Source organism: Acanthopagrus latus, chromosome 23 (assembly GCF_904848185.1).
Source record: "Acanthopagrus latus isolate v.2019 chromosome 23, fAcaLat1.1, whole genome shotgun sequence".
In the NCBI taxonomy this organism is placed as follows: Eukaryota; Metazoa; Chordata; class Actinopteri; order Spariformes; family Sparidae; genus Acanthopagrus; species Acanthopagrus latus.
In genome coordinates, this window is record NC_051061.1 from 6,332,333 (window position 1) to 6,350,049 (window position 17,717).

General features: G+C 43.4%; 3 protein-coding genes across 7 annotated transcripts in view; all 3 read right to left on the bottom strand.

Moving 5' to 3' along the window:
- Positions 1 to 185: 185 nt before the first annotated feature.
- Positions 186 to 3,757, bottom strand: LOC119013440. Its single transcript, XM_037087980.1, has 2 exons — positions 3,564 to 3,757; positions 186 to 3,043 (listed from the first exon to the last, which is right to left on the bottom strand). The coding sequence occupies exons 1-2, from the start codon at positions 3,583 to 3,585 to the stop codon at positions 1,041 to 1,043; spliced, it is 2,025 nt and encodes a 674-aa protein (XP_036943875.1). The 5' UTR covers positions 3,586 to 3,757; the 3' UTR covers positions 186 to 1,040.
- Positions 3,758 to 3,812: 55 nt separating this feature from the next.
- Positions 3,813 to 13,047, bottom strand: LOC119013442 (coiled-coil domain-containing protein 134-like). Its single transcript, XM_037087981.1, has 7 exons — positions 12,728 to 13,047; positions 9,068 to 9,207; positions 8,745 to 8,866; positions 7,011 to 7,095; positions 6,500 to 6,681; positions 5,335 to 5,406; positions 3,813 to 5,116 (listed from the first exon to the last, which is right to left on the bottom strand). The coding sequence occupies exons 2-7, from the start codon at positions 9,174 to 9,176 to the stop codon at positions 4,991 to 4,993; spliced, it is 696 nt and encodes a 231-aa protein (XP_036943876.1). The 5' UTR covers positions 9,177 to 9,207; positions 12,728 to 13,047; the 3' UTR covers positions 3,813 to 4,990.
- Positions 13,048 to 14,179: 1,132 nt separating this feature from the next.
- The window catches only part of LOC119013439 (meiosis inhibitor protein 1), a 50,947-nt gene continuing 47,409 nt past the window's right edge, over positions 14,180 to 17,717 (bottom strand). For 3 of the 5 annotated variants that reach the window (XM_037087977.1, XM_037087976.1, XM_037087979.1), the window contains one exon: positions 14,180 to 15,722. In XM_037087977.1, the coding sequence (XP_036943872.1) occupies positions 15,447 to 15,722 (276 nt within the window). In that variant the 3' untranslated portion in view covers positions 14,180 to 15,446. The remainder of the gene's footprint in view (positions 15,723 to 17,717) is intronic. The other 2 variants (XM_037087978.1, XR_005072748.1) reach the window with 2 other exon arrangements.

Sequence of the window (17,717 nt, forward strand, 5' to 3'; positions counted from 1 at the left end):
AATAAGTACATGTACAAATAAAAACTTGTTTTAATATTAATGTAATACATTTACTTAAAATGTCTTGATATACACAAGTAATTCAGAAAATGTGCTTGTGCTATTTTTCCAATAAAATGAAACCCCACTACTATAAAAGATAACAACTCAACAACAGAAGAAAAGAAATGAGGCCGACATGTTTATTCATGAAGGAGTACTGTTTATTTCACAGCAACAAAGTAAAGAACACATCAGTGTAACTATGACACATTCACTGCAGTTAAAAGCAGGTGGTACTGGTTAGTCAGAACCAGTGTTAATACAGTGCATAACTGAAAAACCTTTGTCTAGTTTACACGATACAGAGTGGGAAACATTAAATACTGCAATGCAACCACTGAGTGCCATTTGTGAGTAAAAATACTTGGGGATTTTAAGTGCAGTAGCCTACATTTGTTCCTTTCTAAACCTCATGCCTGTAATCAATTACATTAACACATTAACCCCACCCTGCAGATGCTATACAGTGCTTAAGAGCATTTCTTGTTGTCTCTTCTGTAGTTGGGTAATTCTTCTTTAGAAAGGGCAAAAGAAAAAAAGTTTAATTGAATACTCCTGAAATTCATTCAACTGAACTGTGATGACCAACACTTTCAGCAGCCAATTTTCCTTCTCTTTGTTTTTATTTTTTTATTTATTTTTTTATAAAATCACAACCTTATGAAAATTGATAACAAACTGTTTGATAAAAAGGGGTATAAAGCATGTATCACAGGACTGTGTCAGTCTTTATTATTCACCCCACACAGCATCATAAATGTCACTGAGCTCATTCACCAGACTCAGTTCTAACCACCATTTGCAATCTCAATTTCTGCATTCTTACTTGTTCATATGAAATTGTTTTATATTACACTGCTCTGACTGGTGTCAGCATAATAGAGGTCGTTTGCATTTTCACAGCAATATCTCTCACTGAGGGTAGCTACTGTAGAGTTTATCACTTCATCAGGAGGCTACAGAAATATGAACAGGATCTCATTGGTCTTAGCTTGTATTTATTTGTTCCAGTGGACCTCATAAGATGACTTCTCTGAGTAATTGGCTTCTGCCGTTCCTGTGCCACATCTGACTTTCTCCTTCACCACCTTCACTACCAGACCGCCAGCCAGGGCGATGCCTGCTGCAGCCTTGCCTATCTCAGCCACTGCGGACAGGACCCGTGACGTTGCCAGCCAGGGGTCTGACACCCTACTGGCCACAGATGCAACACTGGGCCCTGTTAGCCCACATACAACACCAGGAGCCACTGGGATATTTGCCGCCATCTCTTGAGCTAAGGCTGCTCCTGTTGCAGCAAGCTGAGAAGTCCCAGTACCCGTAGCTACACTTCCTACAGAGGCCAATGCATGCTGTCCTGCTGCTGAAGCTAATGCACTCTGAGCTACAGAAGCATTGGCTACACCCACTGATGTAGTCTCAGCTCCACCGAGGGCCACTGTACTGAGTGCTGCTCCCTCCAGAGCTGCACCAAGAGCAGCCCCAGCTCCCATGGTGCCTCCTACACCTGCTGCCACACCCACAGCAGAGGCACCTATGGTACCAACCTGCACTAGGGCATCTAGAGCGCCTTCCCCAAGACTGTCAGCCTCAGCACCAGCAACAGCTCCAACAGAACCACCCAGAACTCCCCCTGTGGCTGCCCCCAGAGCCACCGCAGTTTTACCCGAGGCTGCAGCTACTATGGCTCCCACAGCTTTCCCTACACCTGTGCTTCCTGCTACAGACATCCCAGCAAACTGACCTGCAGCAAAACCAACCGAGTTCCCCATGAGAGATGCCCCGGCTGCAGCTGCTAAAGGGGCCACTGCCCCAAACACTGCTCCCACGGCCATGCCCGTGGCTCCAGCAGCCACAAGGATCTTAACTCTGTCAAGCACCTTAGCAGAGAGCGCAGCCTCCCTCCTCATGCTCATCAAGGACAAACTGTGAGACTGTCGTCTGTTCGTAGCCCTGCTGCTGCCTCGGCGCCTTCCTCTGAACCGGTCCCTACATCGTTCAACTCTGTCTCTCAGGAGGCCGAAGGGGCTGACAACACTCTCCTCTGTCCATCTCTCCACTCTAAAATCATCTTCACCTCTGCTCTCCAACTCCCTCCTCCTTGGTCCTTGTGATACTCTATCAGTGCCCTCTGCTCTATCAGACTCCAAGTCACACTTCCTTCGTTTTGCCAGCTGAGCCTTCTCTCCCATGTTGTTTGCCTCTTGTTCCTCTCCCTCTGCTTGCCCTCGCTCCCTAAACATCCTTTTCTGCTCCTCCTTGATGGCAGCCTCTGCTTCTAAAAACACTGCATTGGTATAAAACCCTTTGTTCGTCTGCTTCACCATCTTGTCCACCTTCATTAAGAGTTCTTCAACCTGCGCCAAGTTACTGGGGTCTTTGTTGTTGAGCACATGGTACCTGCCCCCACACCTGTCAATCAGAGCCATCAGCCCCGGAGGTGCAGTCTCCCTCAGGTACTTTTCAATCTCTATGCCCTCCAAGTCATCCCCCCTGGTAAAAAGAACCACTGTGTGGTGACAGACTGCTTCCTCCCCAAATATCTTGGTCAGCTCGCAGGCAGCCTTGTTTTCATTGTCTGTATATCGTCCTATTGGCACCACCAGGAGAAAGGCATGTGGCCCCGGGGCAGAGAGAGACACACACTTGGCTACCTCTGCATGGATCTGCTCCACACTGAGGTGGGTGTCCCCAAAGCCTGGCATGTCAACCACCGTGACTCTCCTCATCCTCCTCCAAGTGACAGTTTGACCGTCCTGCTGCATGTCCTCTTCGTCAGTAAGGTCTGTGCTCCCAAGCTGGCAGATCTGGGTGACAGAGCTGGCACTGATCTTCGACAGGAAGTGCTTTCTGCCCAGGATGGTGTTTCCAGATGCACTTTTACCAGATCCGGTCTTTCCGATGAGGACCAGCCTGAGTTCCTCACCCCATCGGGTTTCAGAGTCCTCCTCTTCCTTCTCGCTCTTCATGTTGATTGGCTCCTTTCTCTCCTCCTCATTCCCTGGTGGAAAAAAATGCACAAAAGAAATCTAACTATTTGACACTATAGATAATTCATATTGATTGGTTTTCTCACAAGAAAACACTGTATCACTAATTTATTTTGAGACAATCAAGGACTTCTGCTGTCTTGTCTTGCTATTGCTAATGAAGACGAAGCGTTTATGTGACATTTAACACGCCTTGAAATGTCAAATGATTCACAGGAAGGTTCTGGGCAGAAACAAAACAACTGAATAGTTTAGCTGACAGACGCTACACACAAGTGAGCTGAGGAAGTAACTAGTACTTTCCCCCCATAAACAACTTCAATACAATGTTTAACAACAGGAAGAGTACACATCAAATGGCGAGATCAAGGTTTAATCCCAAAATGCCATGATGTAACGCACGCTGTGTTAGTTAGCTATTTTAAACACAAATGGACTGCGGCCAACTTCGGCTAGCCATTTTCGCACAAGCTAGCTTTAGCATGTTGCTAACTTATGACGAATACGTCAACTGTCATGACTTTATCTTACCCGACTCCACGGTGTAAGACATGGCTCGGTCTTAAGATGAGAAGCTGTTTCTTCTCGGCATTTAATGTGTAGTTTGAATCTTCTGAGTGAAGCCAAAGCTACACGTTGTGCTGAGGCTGCTCTGTGTTCGGCCCAAACAAAAACATTGGACTTTAGTTGTAGTAAAGTGTGGAGGCTGCCTGCCCTCTGTTGGCTCCTCTGTACAACTGGCTGTGACACTCACAGACAAACTCACACTGCGTGAATATGTTTTTGTACATATGAGTCACTTTATTTCATTAAAGTTGATAACAAAATGGCTTGTTCAGTCTGCAGCAATGATATTCTTTCTCTGAATATACATATAGTTTTTTCTTTTTTTTTTATAACAGTCGTAATGCTATTTCAAAATTACATCAATCTCAATTCCATAGATCTAAACCATTAAAATATGTCAATTTCCAGCAAAGGTTAAAAAAAAAAAAAAATAGAGATAAAGAAAAAAGAAAAGACTAAAAAACTAAAAATATTCAACACATACACGGGTGCAGGGCTGAAAGGTCATATACGTTTTTTTCTAGCTGACAGATCTTTCCTATGGGTACAATATTGTATTATGGGTCATCAAACTGAAACTACAGAAATCGGTATGAAAGGAATGACTTGACAGTTTCCGGGGTGTAATGGTAAAAAATAAATTCATAAATGATGCCCTCTGATGGTGGTAAAAATTAGAATTATTCAAAGAGACAAAAAAAAAAAAAAAAGAAACCCATTAGACATATGCCATTATACTGTCCTTCATTCAAACAGAACACATGTTGTGTCTTTTAAACTCTGAGTAGCAATAAGACCATAAATCAGCTGATTTACAAACATTCCTCTTGGAATCTGTCAAAAAGGCAAAAACAACAAAATAAACAATAATAGAAATCATACCCCATAATCAATTCAAGCATAACGTAATCAGAAACAGGCTGAATTTAGTGACATGAGGTCAAATTTATATTTGGCAACCACACATATTTGAAGCAAAGGGTTTTAGACACATTAAATCTAGACCAGACACAACACAGTGCATTTGAAGCAAATTGAATATACTAAAATTTATTTATATTCCAAAGTACAGTTATGTAATTCTCAAGTTATCAAAAATTAGTTTCCCTTATCAACTCCTTTTCTGGAGACGTCTTTCACCTCTCATCCAACGCTAGATTCTCCAATTACAAATCACAGTAGGTGTACAGTGATTCAGACCTTTGTCAGAAACTGACTAACCTCCTCTTCAACTTTACATTTTTGTGAGCTGCTCTCTCTTTTTATCAACAGAGCACCTGGCTTTTTGTACTTCACTGTCATCGGAGTCTACAAGTCAAGCCACCCCTTGTGGACTGTGCGTATGCTCCATCCTCTTGGTCTCTGCTCTCCACATGCACTGAGGTGCGGCGCTATAGTTCGGTGCGGGAGCGGGAGATGCGAGGGCCTTTCCTGATTTCTTTCCTCTTCTCTTCTTTCCTCCTTCTCTTCTCCTCCTCCCTCAGGATCTTCTGGAAAGCCTCGGCAGTGTGAAGCACCTAAAGGAGCCGAGAAAGAGGGAGAAAAAGAGAGAGCTTTAAATCGAGGCCATGTGAGAGATAATATTATTTCAACAACTGTTCTTTTACAAAATTGGACGATAAAACGTACAAAAAAAAAAAAAAAACAGATCTGTCTGTGTTACTACTGTGAGGGTGTATCTGGATGGAGGAGGGAGGATGGAGGATTTCCAACCAAATTTATGCATGTTACTCACATCGTCTCTCTCTGTGCGGTATGGGTTTGTAAAGTCCGGGGCTTTCTCTGTTATTCCCAGCTCCTGTGACATCTGTGAGATGAGTGGAAAAGACAGATGACAAGAGAAGAGTGCAAGGGGGCATATTATCATTTCTTCAAACGAGATAAGGAACGAAAATGAGATACTGTCACATCACTTATTCTACAGCTAAAAGGCAGTTAAATGCAATTTGGCAAAGCAGTTGCAGACAAAATCGACACTTCGTCTCTAGTATCATATCTCATTTTTCTCACTTTCTCATGAAATAGAGAGGAAAAGATCAGAAACTAAGAGAGGGGTTACTGAGGTACAAGCCAGGGCTGGATGCACACTTTCAGGGCAGTAGCTGCTGCGGCTTCAAATCTCAGAATTAATCCACAATATAATCCTCTTGGCACATCGCTAAAGTCACAGATTAATCCTGCAAGAGTTTAGTTCGTTAACCCACACATTAAACAGGCAATACCATTTTATCAGCTCTGCTCTTTTAAGTTTTAAAAGGTCACAATATGCCAAGGACAAATTCGATGGCACATCACACATTTTGTAGTGATGAGACATCGACATGACAGCAGATTGCACTAAGACCTGCTCATCTACTGTATAACCTGAACTATGATGATTGTGTCATGTCCTTGCAGCAGTCACATTTAGACAACACTGTGTGCTTCAATGCATTTAACTGTTTTATTGCAGTGTTTTGTCAGGTTCTCATTTCACCATGTACTTATACTGAATTCGATTTCTCTCCGCAAACTTCGATGCTGATCATTATATCTTAGTTTTCTCTCAGGATACATACAGACAACTGCTAAAAGAAACTAAACAGATTTGTAATATTCTAAACCAGTGCAGCCTCACAGGCAGGTACAGAATTACCGGTTTTCACATTTTCAAGGCTTTAACTTTTACCCAGTAACCACATTACATTTTAAACACGGTTCACATTTTAACAGCTTAATCGAAGCATGAACAATGCATCTCTGCTGAATGCAGATGTCACAAATTATTTAGATTATTTAAATTCAGCCAGTCAAATAAGGCTTTTACAGTCAGTATTCAAAGGAACGTTCTCTTTACGCTTTTGCTGCAGAGGATTTCAGTGAACTGCGAAAGCATAGGATAGTTGATAGTCTGGTCTTACAAGTGTGAGGACATGTTGGTGGGCACCTCCTGTGAAAACACCCGTCTGGTTGCAGAAATTCAGCCCCCAACGCAGCAGGCCGCCCCAGTCGGAGTTCCGGTCGTAGTAGTGGTGGACAATCCGAGGGAAACGCAATGCCACGTCGCCAAAAAATGCTGTATTCTCCACCACATGGGAATAAGCTGATGAGAGACGAAAGAAGGAAATGGTTGAAAAATAAGCCAGGAGGACAGAACAAGAACAATAAATGAAGCGAAGGGAAGAGTGCAGCAGACAGAGAAAACATTAAGAGAGAAGGCTGATATAACTGGCACCCGCTGGCTACAAAAGAGGATGAGGATGAGGGTAAGAAAGGCTGACAGAGATGGAGCTCTTAGAAACAGGTGCGGGTGCACAGGACAGAGAAAGACAGAGGACGGAATCAGAGAAAGAAAGACACACCAGAGATGCTGCTAAGTAACAAGGTATCTGTGAGTAGAGGGAGAGAAAAAGGTGTAAAAGTGAATCAGACCTTCTTTGATCTTATCGTCCATCGGGAAAGGGTCATCAGGCTGCATGTTGGCCGCAACCAGGACTTGTCTCGAGTCCTCCAACACCTTAAGATTGAAAAAAAAAATTAAAAAAACCTTAACACCCAGGTGTTGTGGGGTAAAGCTTCATGTTCATGTTCGCTGCTGAGTTCGGGGATGCAGTGAATCTGTGTAACAAGACTTCACAGATGAATCTGAGCAGACAAGAAAATCAGGCTTTGAACAAAGAATTGGCTTAGATAATGAAGTTAAACTGGGGTCACGTTACTGAAATACATATTTTCACTCTTACCTGTGGGGCTATTTGTCTGTCGAGATTGTTTCAGTGGGAGTTGGAAAGCTCTGGAGATATCAGCCATAGAGATGTGTGCCTTTTATTTTATATAATGGAACTAGATCGCACTTGACTTGTGGTGCCAAACAAATACATCTGATAAACTCAACAACAATGTCCCTTATTGGAAATCAGAACTCCGAGACTCAGAAATTACTCAAGATAATCCACAGACTTTGTTGTGAGCAGTTTCATGTAGGAACCATTTTTTCTACAAAACCCTCCATGGACCGATCATTGTGCAGAAGGAAGCGTGCATCATCACAGACAAGGGGCTGGCTGACGTTACAGCTTAGCCGATATGGGTGATTAATTTAACATCTTGAGCTTTCACAAGTACATGCCCCAACGAGCACCACAGGCCAAGTGCCATCTAGTTCCATTAGATTTGAGAGAAGGCAGACATCTCTACGGCTGATATCTAAAACACTGCAACTCACACCAAATCAATCCAGACGGATGAGTACACTACAGGTAAGAGGAAAAACACATTTTAGGTTTGGGGATGAACGGCCCCTTTAAAGTTGTGCTTAGAAGAGTCGGTGCATCCACACTCACACAAAACACGTCTTTTTCACACTTCATTTTGTGGTTAGAAGACAGATACACTGAGAACAAAAAGACGCAGACTGAGATTAGACTGAGTGCAGCATCTCTGATCCTTGGAGATACAAGTAGGAGCACTACTAAGGACTCGATCTCTCTTTCTCTCTCACACACAGCATCATAGAAGTGCTGACAATGCATTCCAGCCACTGAAGGTTCACTATGCTAGTTGTCCTTGAGAGGCACTCGGATGCATAGATAACAATCCTCTGGGAAACTGAGGCATACTGTAAAGCAAAGCTACGGGCACACTGTGACTGAATGGCACTCTGAGAGGCAGAGTCTGAATTAACATTCAAATGAATGCGAGGAAACATGCCGATGATTGTAATCGCTGGATTCAAAGCTTTTCAATTCTCTGCTAGAGCTGCCGGCCCTCTTATCCTTCAATCTGCACAGAGCAGGGTTCAGCTCTTTTTGTGCCTTACTGTATACTCTTTATTGGAAATGAGAATTTTTACGAATATCAATCACAAAGTACAAATCTGCTTTTTTTTTTTTGTCTAAAATTGTTTTCCCCTTTTTGTGATGTGTTGAAACAGAGAAATACAACAGCAACTCCCTCTAACCCCCACCCAACCCAAACTCTCAAGAAACAGAAGGAAATGAGTCAGAGTATGAAGGTTGAGCTCTTAGAATTAAATGTTGTTCTGGGTTTTTTTTTTTTTTTTTTTAATATATCAGTGGTCTTGTCTATGTTTGATTTTGCTGCTGCCCACAGACTGTGTACACACACACACACACACACACACACACACACACACACACACACTACCTTGAAGAGTCCTTTCAGCATGATGTCTATGATCTTGTACTGCTGATTGATGTCATTCAGCTCGACCAGATTCTTCAGCGCGTTCAGCTGATCTTTCCTCTTGGTCTCAAACAGCCGCTTGTCTGATAAGAGCGGCTCAGGAAGAAACACGCGCTCTGCGTGGGCAAAACTCGCATGAAGACGCGAACTCATGCGCCCAATCTGTCACATCAAAAAAAAAAAAAGGCACAGCAATGCATTCATGAGCATGCACAGGTTCACACTCGAGCGACTCGCCTGTGCATTTGGCAGCGGCTCGGCACACTAAACAGCAAGAAGGATACAGATCTCCAGGTTGGAGTCGTGTCTCGGTCTGTGCGCGTCCGAGTCTGCAGAGCTGAGGGCGGCGGTGGCGGCGGCGAGGGCCAGGAACACTGCACACACGCTCGGCATGGTCAGCAGGGGTCGGCAGAGAGGCGCTCTCCTGGACACACAGATGACAGACCACCAGGGGCATGACACATTGTTACACATCAAAATATCGCCACAGAGTTGTGCGACTTTCCACTAGTTTAAGGCTGCAGATGGAAGGCTGCACGTTTCCTTGAAACATTCTCCGATTCTGATGGTCGAGCTGAACACATTTTCTTTTGATTTCATCTGAAAACACGGAGCTTTCACTGAAAATGTTTTCTTATTCATGCAGCCATCTTTCTTCTCCTAAAGCTGCTGGGAAGGCTCACTCTCTCTCTCTCTCTGGTGATACTTTTGGAGTCTGTGAAATGGAGTCACATGCTGGGAATAAGTGGTCAATGTGTAACACTTGAGGGTAGCGGGCATTTGAAGAGGGGCTCCTTATGTTCCTTTTTAAAAGGACACATCTGACGTCTGGCACTTGTATAATCCCCGGAGGAACTTTTACAATCGCTGTAGCAGAATCGGTCCGTGCTCTTGCTTCCTCTCTCATGCTGGTCTCTCTATCAAAGCACTGGTCTACTTCTTTCTCCAATTGTAACTTCCTTTCCCTCAGAGGCTTTTAATACACTTGAAAGGGAGGGGAATGAAGTGAGAAGATGAATAAACAGCTAAAAATAGGGTCTCATCGAATAAAAATTTGATGAAAGTCACATTTTTAAGAAAACATTGGCAGAAAACAGAAGTGACTGGAGGGAGAGAGGGGGAAATGTTGATGAAAAGCTACAAGACATAATTCACATAATTCATGCATAATTTAGCAAGGGCTCCATCAATGATACTACCAGAGGGGTATGGGGCTGTGACGGGGGCATGCAGGGAGCGGCAGCTTGTGAGAAACCGGGGGAGAACAAGACATGAGGGGAGGGGCGCTGAAGCTTTCGGAGGGTAGAAGACCCTGCGGGAAACAACAGCTTTCCTGGTGAATATTTCATCTAACTTTGCTAAGACACAGCAGTGAAACTGAAAGACGCACAGATAGGAGAGCGAGTGCAAGATAGAGGAGGGGCACGTGGCTGTGGAAGACGATAATGAGCACCAGGGACTTGATTTTTTTTCCACAGACAGAATTAATCTTTACAAGGCTGGCTGCCGATTTTTTTTTTTCAATCTGAAGGACCAGGAAGTGAGGAAACGTCTCAGGGTGTGAATGTTAATTTAGACTAGATGAGCCCCTTTAAAGATCTCACTCATATCAGAGGGGAAACGCATATGCGCCGAGGCATACAGACGCACATGTCCCTCTTCAGAGCGCTGACGACATGGACCAGCAGCGATCATTTCACACTAAAACATCCTCCTGCTTTACAACAGCTTTGCTTTTACGCCACAGCCTGCGAAAAAGATTGACGACGCTTCAAGAAATCGTGAGGTAGATCTCAAGATATTGTTCCAGATCAGCAAAAGACGGCACTGACAACGAAGCCTTCAAACTTCCCTCAGTTGTCTCAGCCACTTTGGCTTCAAGTGTTGGTCTCTGCGGACCGAAGTGTCTCATTTAAAAATAAAACCATAGGACAACTTTTTTTTTTCTCACAGAGTCAGCAGAAACAAGTGTTCCTGAAGACAGCTGAGTGAAGACAATGTTCGATTAAGGCCAATTTGTGCATTCTGAGAACATCTTTTGGGTAGCTTCCCAGCTCTCTGAGAAATGCCGCACTAAATATCCTTAAGTGCTGGTCGAAAGCCTCAATATTTCTAGATAACAGCTAAGGAAAGGGGGCCTTGTCTCTCCTGTGGCAGCGGCTCGTCGGGGTATTTGATGGTCCTGTGTGCTTCCGAGCAGTCAGCCATGTCGCTCTGACAGATATTTATGAGCAAAAAGGTTATCGCCGCTGGCACAATTTAATGCAGTCAACACATACATCCTGGAGCTGTTAACGTTTCCACGCGATAGGGCAAAGTGCTGAGACTTTAAGAAGTAGTGCAAGAAGGACATTAACAGCGGATAAATCATCCTTAATGTGGAATAGGCAGCACAGGAATGAGGGTCTAAATGCATCCATTAACTGTAAGCAGGCAACCCTGATTACACAGGCCCATCATTTTAAAAGGACGTAGGAAAATCTACACTGACGTCTTGAGATCAGATTACATTTGGCCATGGCCTGACCAGATGGGGGTTGACTATGAAACACAACAATGTTAGTTGCGCTGCTTAGGGAGAAATGAGATGTCTGACAGATATTTAGATCCACTCGAGAGAGCAGCGAGGAGATCAACCCTCCTTCCCCCAGCGTTTTTGCTTGAAGTGTAGAAACAGCCTGTGCCATACACAGATCTGCCCAGCGCACAGAATGTATACAACACAGCTGCTCCGCAAGATGTCCACATTCACATTCGCTCCTGTTGAATCCTGGACCGGGTGGCTTTCTCTCAACAAGACCTGATGTTCTGTATCCAAGGCGGGAGGGCCTCTTCCCGATTGGCGCTTATGTTGGATGAGGTGTGTTTGCCGCGGGGAGGTCTGAAGGCAGAGTAGTTATCGCTGGAGCCGTAAACTCATGTAAATCTCTTGGCCCGAGGAGACTTTTCCTCTGTGCCAACAACAATCTGCCATGGCAGGAGAGGCTGAAGTCTGATTTCCTGTGTGGGAGATCCAGGTTCCAGGTTTGTCAGATCTGTAGGCTACCACAACTTATCATACTACAGACCCCTGAAGATAGCTCCACTCTGCGCTGGAATTCCCTGTGATATGAAAACACGGATCTGATATTCTTCCACGCACCAGCAACCTGCAATTTCTCTAATCCCGGGGGAAAAGAGCAGGAAACAAATATCTTGAAAATAATCTTTAATCAACGGTGGGAAGCAGTCCACACTGTAAACTAACCAACTCTGTGACATTCATTTCGAGAGGTAAAACTGACCCTTGAGGTGTTAGTGACTCCTCAGAGGATGGAGCACACAAGATGCTTATCAGATTGCTCTGGATGTGCAGCAGGAGTGGATCTAGATTCCCCTCAGGCTGCCAGCCTGCTGTGGGAGGTTTGAGGTTCAAGGACTGACACATCCTCTCTCGCTCCGCTTCGATCTCCCAGGCTCTCCTTTGGTTATCACTCATGCAGAGGCATGGCCACGGACATGCGTAATGGTGATGATGATGGCAGAGTCTGGATAAAGATTGTCATGTGGACCATAAATCACACATTGCCTAATTGACTGCATGTACTCTACCTGACCCGCGTCCCCTTCAGCCGCGCGACTGTCTACAGGAAATGATGAGTCAATTTGCTCAATTTTCAGCCCATAATTAAACGTCAATTGTGAAGCTGTGATGTAAGACCTCATCTACTGGTGATATAGAACAACTCCGCATTGTTACATCCCGTTTATACGTATAAGATTTTCCTCAAGGGGTGTGCTTTTTGGAATTAACCAAGTATTTGAAGTCGCTCCTCGACAAATCGATCCCGCTTGTCATCTCGGCTGTATGCCCCGCCGCCGGATCCATCAACCGGCGTCCAGCACCGGAGATCAAACCGATAAAGCGCTGGACACTGGAGCCACGAAACTCGCGTATCACTCACCGTGCTGTATCGAGAAACGGCGGCGCCACACGGCAGCGATTATCCGGCAGCTTTTGCTCCAAAGTAGTGCAGTTTAACCTCTTTATCTCCAAACAAGACGTCTGAGGTCAGCTCGGTGATGAGGGGGTGACGGGACAGTCCGTCTGTCCCGATCGATCCTCAGGTAACAGCGACGCGAAGGTGGAGGTGTTCATTTACATGCGGCTCTCGCTCCTCCACTCTGCCAGCGCCACGATCGCACCGGCTGGATCGTCTTGGACAAATGACAGCCAGCGGGCGCTCAAACACGGAGGAGGAGGATGTTGTTTCCGCACGGAGGGTTTAAAGAGACACACCACCAGAGCATGGGCTGCGTTCCGTTTCCTTCATGTGCTCTCTCTGAAATAATGATGCTTCAGTGCTGACAACTTGCTAACCATGCAAACAAACACTATCTATCTATCTATCTATCTATCTATCTATCTATCTATCTATCTATCTATCTATCTATCTATCTATCTATCCTGTCTGTGTACAGTATATATCAGTGTATAATACTGCTAAAAAATGCCCGTAATTTGGAAACAAAGGCATTTTTTTCTAAATTAAATTAACATTAAATTGAACAACAAATACAGGCCATACACTGTTCATGTTCTTTAACTGGGTTAGGGTTAGACTGTCTGATTTGTGATGGAATGTAGGTGTGCTGAGGATCCAGTGGCACACTGTTAGCTTATCCCAGTTGCTGAAAGGCCAATTAAGCATTAGAAAACCTTTGTGTAATATGTTATGTAAAACTATCAAGAAAGCAATAAAATCGGCCATCCTTGGGGTAGTTATTATCATTGAGGGTTTGATTATAGTCTCAAAATGGCCTGGGAAAAAAAAAAAAAACCTCCTACCCTCTGAGACTTGTCGGTCTATTCTTAAAGCCGAGAAGGCTATTCTGTGTGAGAAACTGCCAAGAAACTGCAGATCTCATTCAACGGTGTGTACTACAGAACAGTGCAACACAGCTCTAACCAAAATAGAAAGAGAAATGGGAGGCTGTGTTGCACAAGAGGACAAGTGATGATAAGATGGAGGAGTGCTCAAGGCCATCTGGAGTTGCTTTGGTGCTGGTAAATTGGGAGAATTGTACAGGGTTAAATGGATTTTGAGAAGGAAGGCTATCACCACTGTGTTTTTGCAACAAAGCACAGCTCCAAACTATGTAAGAACTATTTAGGGAAGAACAGTCTATGAGGGAGTGGCCCACGCAGCCACCAGATCTCTACCCTATTGAGCTTTTGTTGTGCAGCTCTATATATACACATGGGCGATATTAAGACAGTAAATTTAGAATTGCAATTCTGTATCTGTACGTGATGATTATTTAAAGCATATTGCTTTGGTGATGTGAATGCTTAAGAGTACATATTTCCAAGAAAGAAAACCTTATTCACTTTGTCACTGAAGTACAAGACAACCTGTTCTATCTGACTGAAACAACACCTGAAATGCATTTATTTATCATTTGTTAGCTTCCTGGAATATTTGAATAATTTCATCAGTGTACATTACAGTTAAGGATCCTCTTGAGAAAAAAAATGACCACAGATTTTCTGCATACTTTTGCCACCATTACTAACACTGCCCAAGCACATAAGCAACAGCTGCTTCCCCTGACCACCTCACAGCCACTGTCAAACCCATTCTCACATAGTGATTTCTGCTTTTATATCGGCAAACGTGTCCTTCAAGCTTTTGTTCACAACCCCTGGAACTCGCAGCATTTTAATTTAACAGTAGTCTTCCTTTGCTTGAATTAAAGACTTGTTACAGAATCCACAGAGAAATAATAAATGACACGAATGGTAGTTTCAGCTCGACAATTTCTATCACGCCACAGTTTCAAAACTCAACATGTAAACATAAAAACTGCGAGTGAGCATCGGTGTCTGACTGTGTTGTCTATTATGTGCCCTAGAAAGAAGCACAGACACTCTGATGCTTCCTTCAGATCAGAACGTAAACACAATTATAGGAATTAATGAAATGTAACAATGACTGAACAAGAAATAAGTAGCCAAATTGATGGCATAACAACATCGGCATAGTATAATCAGTTTGCTGAAACATCAGCCTGCTTTCACTGTAAAGTCAGACAGACAAATGGACACATCTCCAACATGGCTGAAGGTGGTAGTTAAGGAATGATGAAGCAAAATGACAGAGTAGGTGTGTACATGTGATATAGCTAATGTTTGGAAGGGAATGATCCAAAAGGGAAACTATAATTAGGTTTCAATTACATTGATTTTACTGTGCATAAAATAGTTCCAACTAGTATTTTTTGTATCATTTTACTGCTTTAAACACAGTTGTTGGGCATATTTATTTACTATTAGTGGGACATGACTGTTTTTATATTATAACAATAGCCAACAGAGCTGATATCAAACTGAATAGACATAGACTGAGTATATGAGAGTGTGTGGGTGGGTGAAAGGAATAAGTGTGTGTGCGTATGTGTGTGAGAGAGGGAGTCAATCAGCACAACAGATGTACTCGGCCCTTAAGTACCAACGCTGACTGAAATACAGTAACAACGCCATGTTATACAACACGCTTTCGAGGAGATTAAGTGAGAAAGCACAACACAGGCATTCAATAAATCACCAGAAAAAAAATCAATGAAGATTCTCTGCTGACATTTCAGGAGTGCATTCATATGTTGTAGCTTTTATAACACTTGTCAGATACTTACAGAGGCATGATTAAGGTTTCTGCGGGGTGTGAGCTGTAGCTGCCTTACAGGTGAGAGTGCATGCGCCTGCATAAGTATGTTAGTCCATGTGTGTTTTGTGCAGTTTAGAGTGTGTTTCACTTCAGGTGAGGGATACAGGGCGTTGCAAGGCAGACTGGGACTGCAGCTCTCAGCTGATGCCTGTGGGCCAAGGGACTCTATCATACTTCTCACTCTCTGCATGTGATCCTCTGTGGGTGGGGACTGCAGGACGGTGCACTGGATCTGAGTGAACAAAAGAGGAGCAAGCTTTTTATTTTGCTGATAAAAAGGGATAGAGACATAGCAGGGGTAAGTGGCAGGATAAAGAGGAAGCGATGACAACAGAAAGGACAATGAAGAAATGAAGAGAACAGGAGTGGAAGAGCGCAGGACATAAAGCCAATATCAGGACTAAAGGTTAATAGGCAGTGAAGTGGGAGATGAGAGGACAAAGCCTCAAGTATAAAAAAAGAAATAAAACATATGAATCAAGGAAAATAATCTTATTGTTGTATTTTTTCCCCTTTACAACTGATGACATTTTCTGAACACTATAGGAAATACAATTTAAACCACCTAAAAAACCAAACCATGGGTGAGCTGACGAGAGGCAAATTGAGTTTAAGTTACATCATACAAGCGGGACCAGAGGGAGACACACATACACACATATGTAAAGATGCACACACACACGTACACACACACACACACACACACACACACACACACACACACACACACACACACACACGTAAACATGCACACACACACACACACACACACACACACACACACACACACACACACACACACACACGGGATCTGCAGAGTGCTAAATAAGTCAGCAAGACAGGAATCTCTTCTACCACACAAAACAAAACAATTTATTTCAGAAGACTGAGACAGGCGCAATAGATACAAATGTGTACAAAGGCTGTGAAGCAGCAAATAGAGCTCAACCACAGATGTAACAGTACATTTGAGACAATAAGAAACTATGAACACTTGCCATAAACAGTAACAGGGAATTGAAAATCTTGTAGAAAACATTCACAATCACGAGAAAACACTTCCGAACTGTCACAGGTCATCTTGAGCAGCCGTGAGCAGTCTCAACAGAAATGCAGACTTAGAAAACAAGGATTACTATTCAATCTTGCTTATGCAGAACCACCAAGTACCAATACAGAGCTGCAACTGATGAGCTACCCTGCAGGAGTCAGAGGTGCAGTGACAACTAAAGGTCCCTTCAGTGTACGTGAGTGAATCCAGAGTTACTTAATCACCATCACTCACTCTGATCCTCACATCCTGTCTAAAGCGCAGATGGCTGCACATTTAAAATGGTGTCCAACATTCAACATGCACCTACTTAACATAAAAATATTGGAATTATAAAGTCCTGTGCATCAGTTCAGACAGAAAAGGCAACAGAATATGTCAAATTGTGACACAACACAGAAGAATTACAGCCATATCAACATCATACTGTTGTGAGCTGCAGCAGCACAAGTATTATTATCAAAGAACTAAGATCCTTAATTATTAGCATCTTCCTCATGATCAAAGGGATCATCATTCTTGGCCTTACTGTAGGCAACTGTAGGCAACTATGTTGAAGGCTGAAGGGATGAAAGACTCCTTGTACCTTTTTGTCTGGACTGGTGTGGATTACCTGAGTGTGACAGCAGGTTCAGACAGAATGCATAATGTCTACTTCAGTTCCTCAGGGTTGTGAATATCTGTCAGAGAAATCAGCTCAGCATACGACTTTGATGAACGATTTTTTTAGTTGAAACCAACAAGGCTACACCAGAAGATATGATAATGGTCACATATTTTTCTCATATATAAGTTAGTCCTTTAATTTTGGGTGTCCTGTAGAAAATATTTACATGGTTTAATGTTCGAAAAAGACACTATCCATTGTTACAGCACATCTATTTGCCCTCTGTCTGAATGTTCCATTTTAGTGCCCGTCTCTTTAAGACCCCCACCATGTCACCACAGCAGCTCTGCTGATGTTTTAAAACCATACCTGTGCTGGGGGCACAACAGGGGTGGTGAGTGTATTGTTGTGACATCACAACCTTATGGAAGTCCTGATGGCTCGTTTAAAGGCACAGATTCTGAATATTTCTGATTCATAGTATTAATTTAGCACCTAGACCTGCTTTATAATTTAAAGAGATGGAAATCTAACTTTCTACAATATCAAAAAAAAAACAACTAGAACAA

Excerpts from the sequence above, each read along its gene's own strand:
- LOC119013442 (XM_037087981.1), bottom strand. The coding sequence starts at position 9,176 with ATGCCGAGCGTGTGTGCAGTGTTCCTGGCCCTCGCCGCCGCCACCGCC. Across the intron at positions 8,867-9,067 it reads CGACTCCAACCTGGAGATCT|ACAAGCGGCTGTTTGAGACC; the intron begins GTATCCTTCTTG and ends CGCTCTTATCAG. Across the intron at positions 6,682-7,010 it reads GGACGATAAGATCAAAGAAG|CTTATTCCCATGTGGTGGAG; the intron begins GTCTGATTCACT and ends GTCTCTCATCAG.
- LOC119013440 (XM_037087980.1), bottom strand. The coding sequence starts at position 3,585 with ATGTCTTACACCGTGGAGTCGG. Across the intron at positions 3,044-3,563 it reads GTCTTACACCGTGGAGTCGG|GGAATGAGGAGGAGAGAAAG; the intron begins GTAAGATAAAGT and ends TTTTTCCACCAG.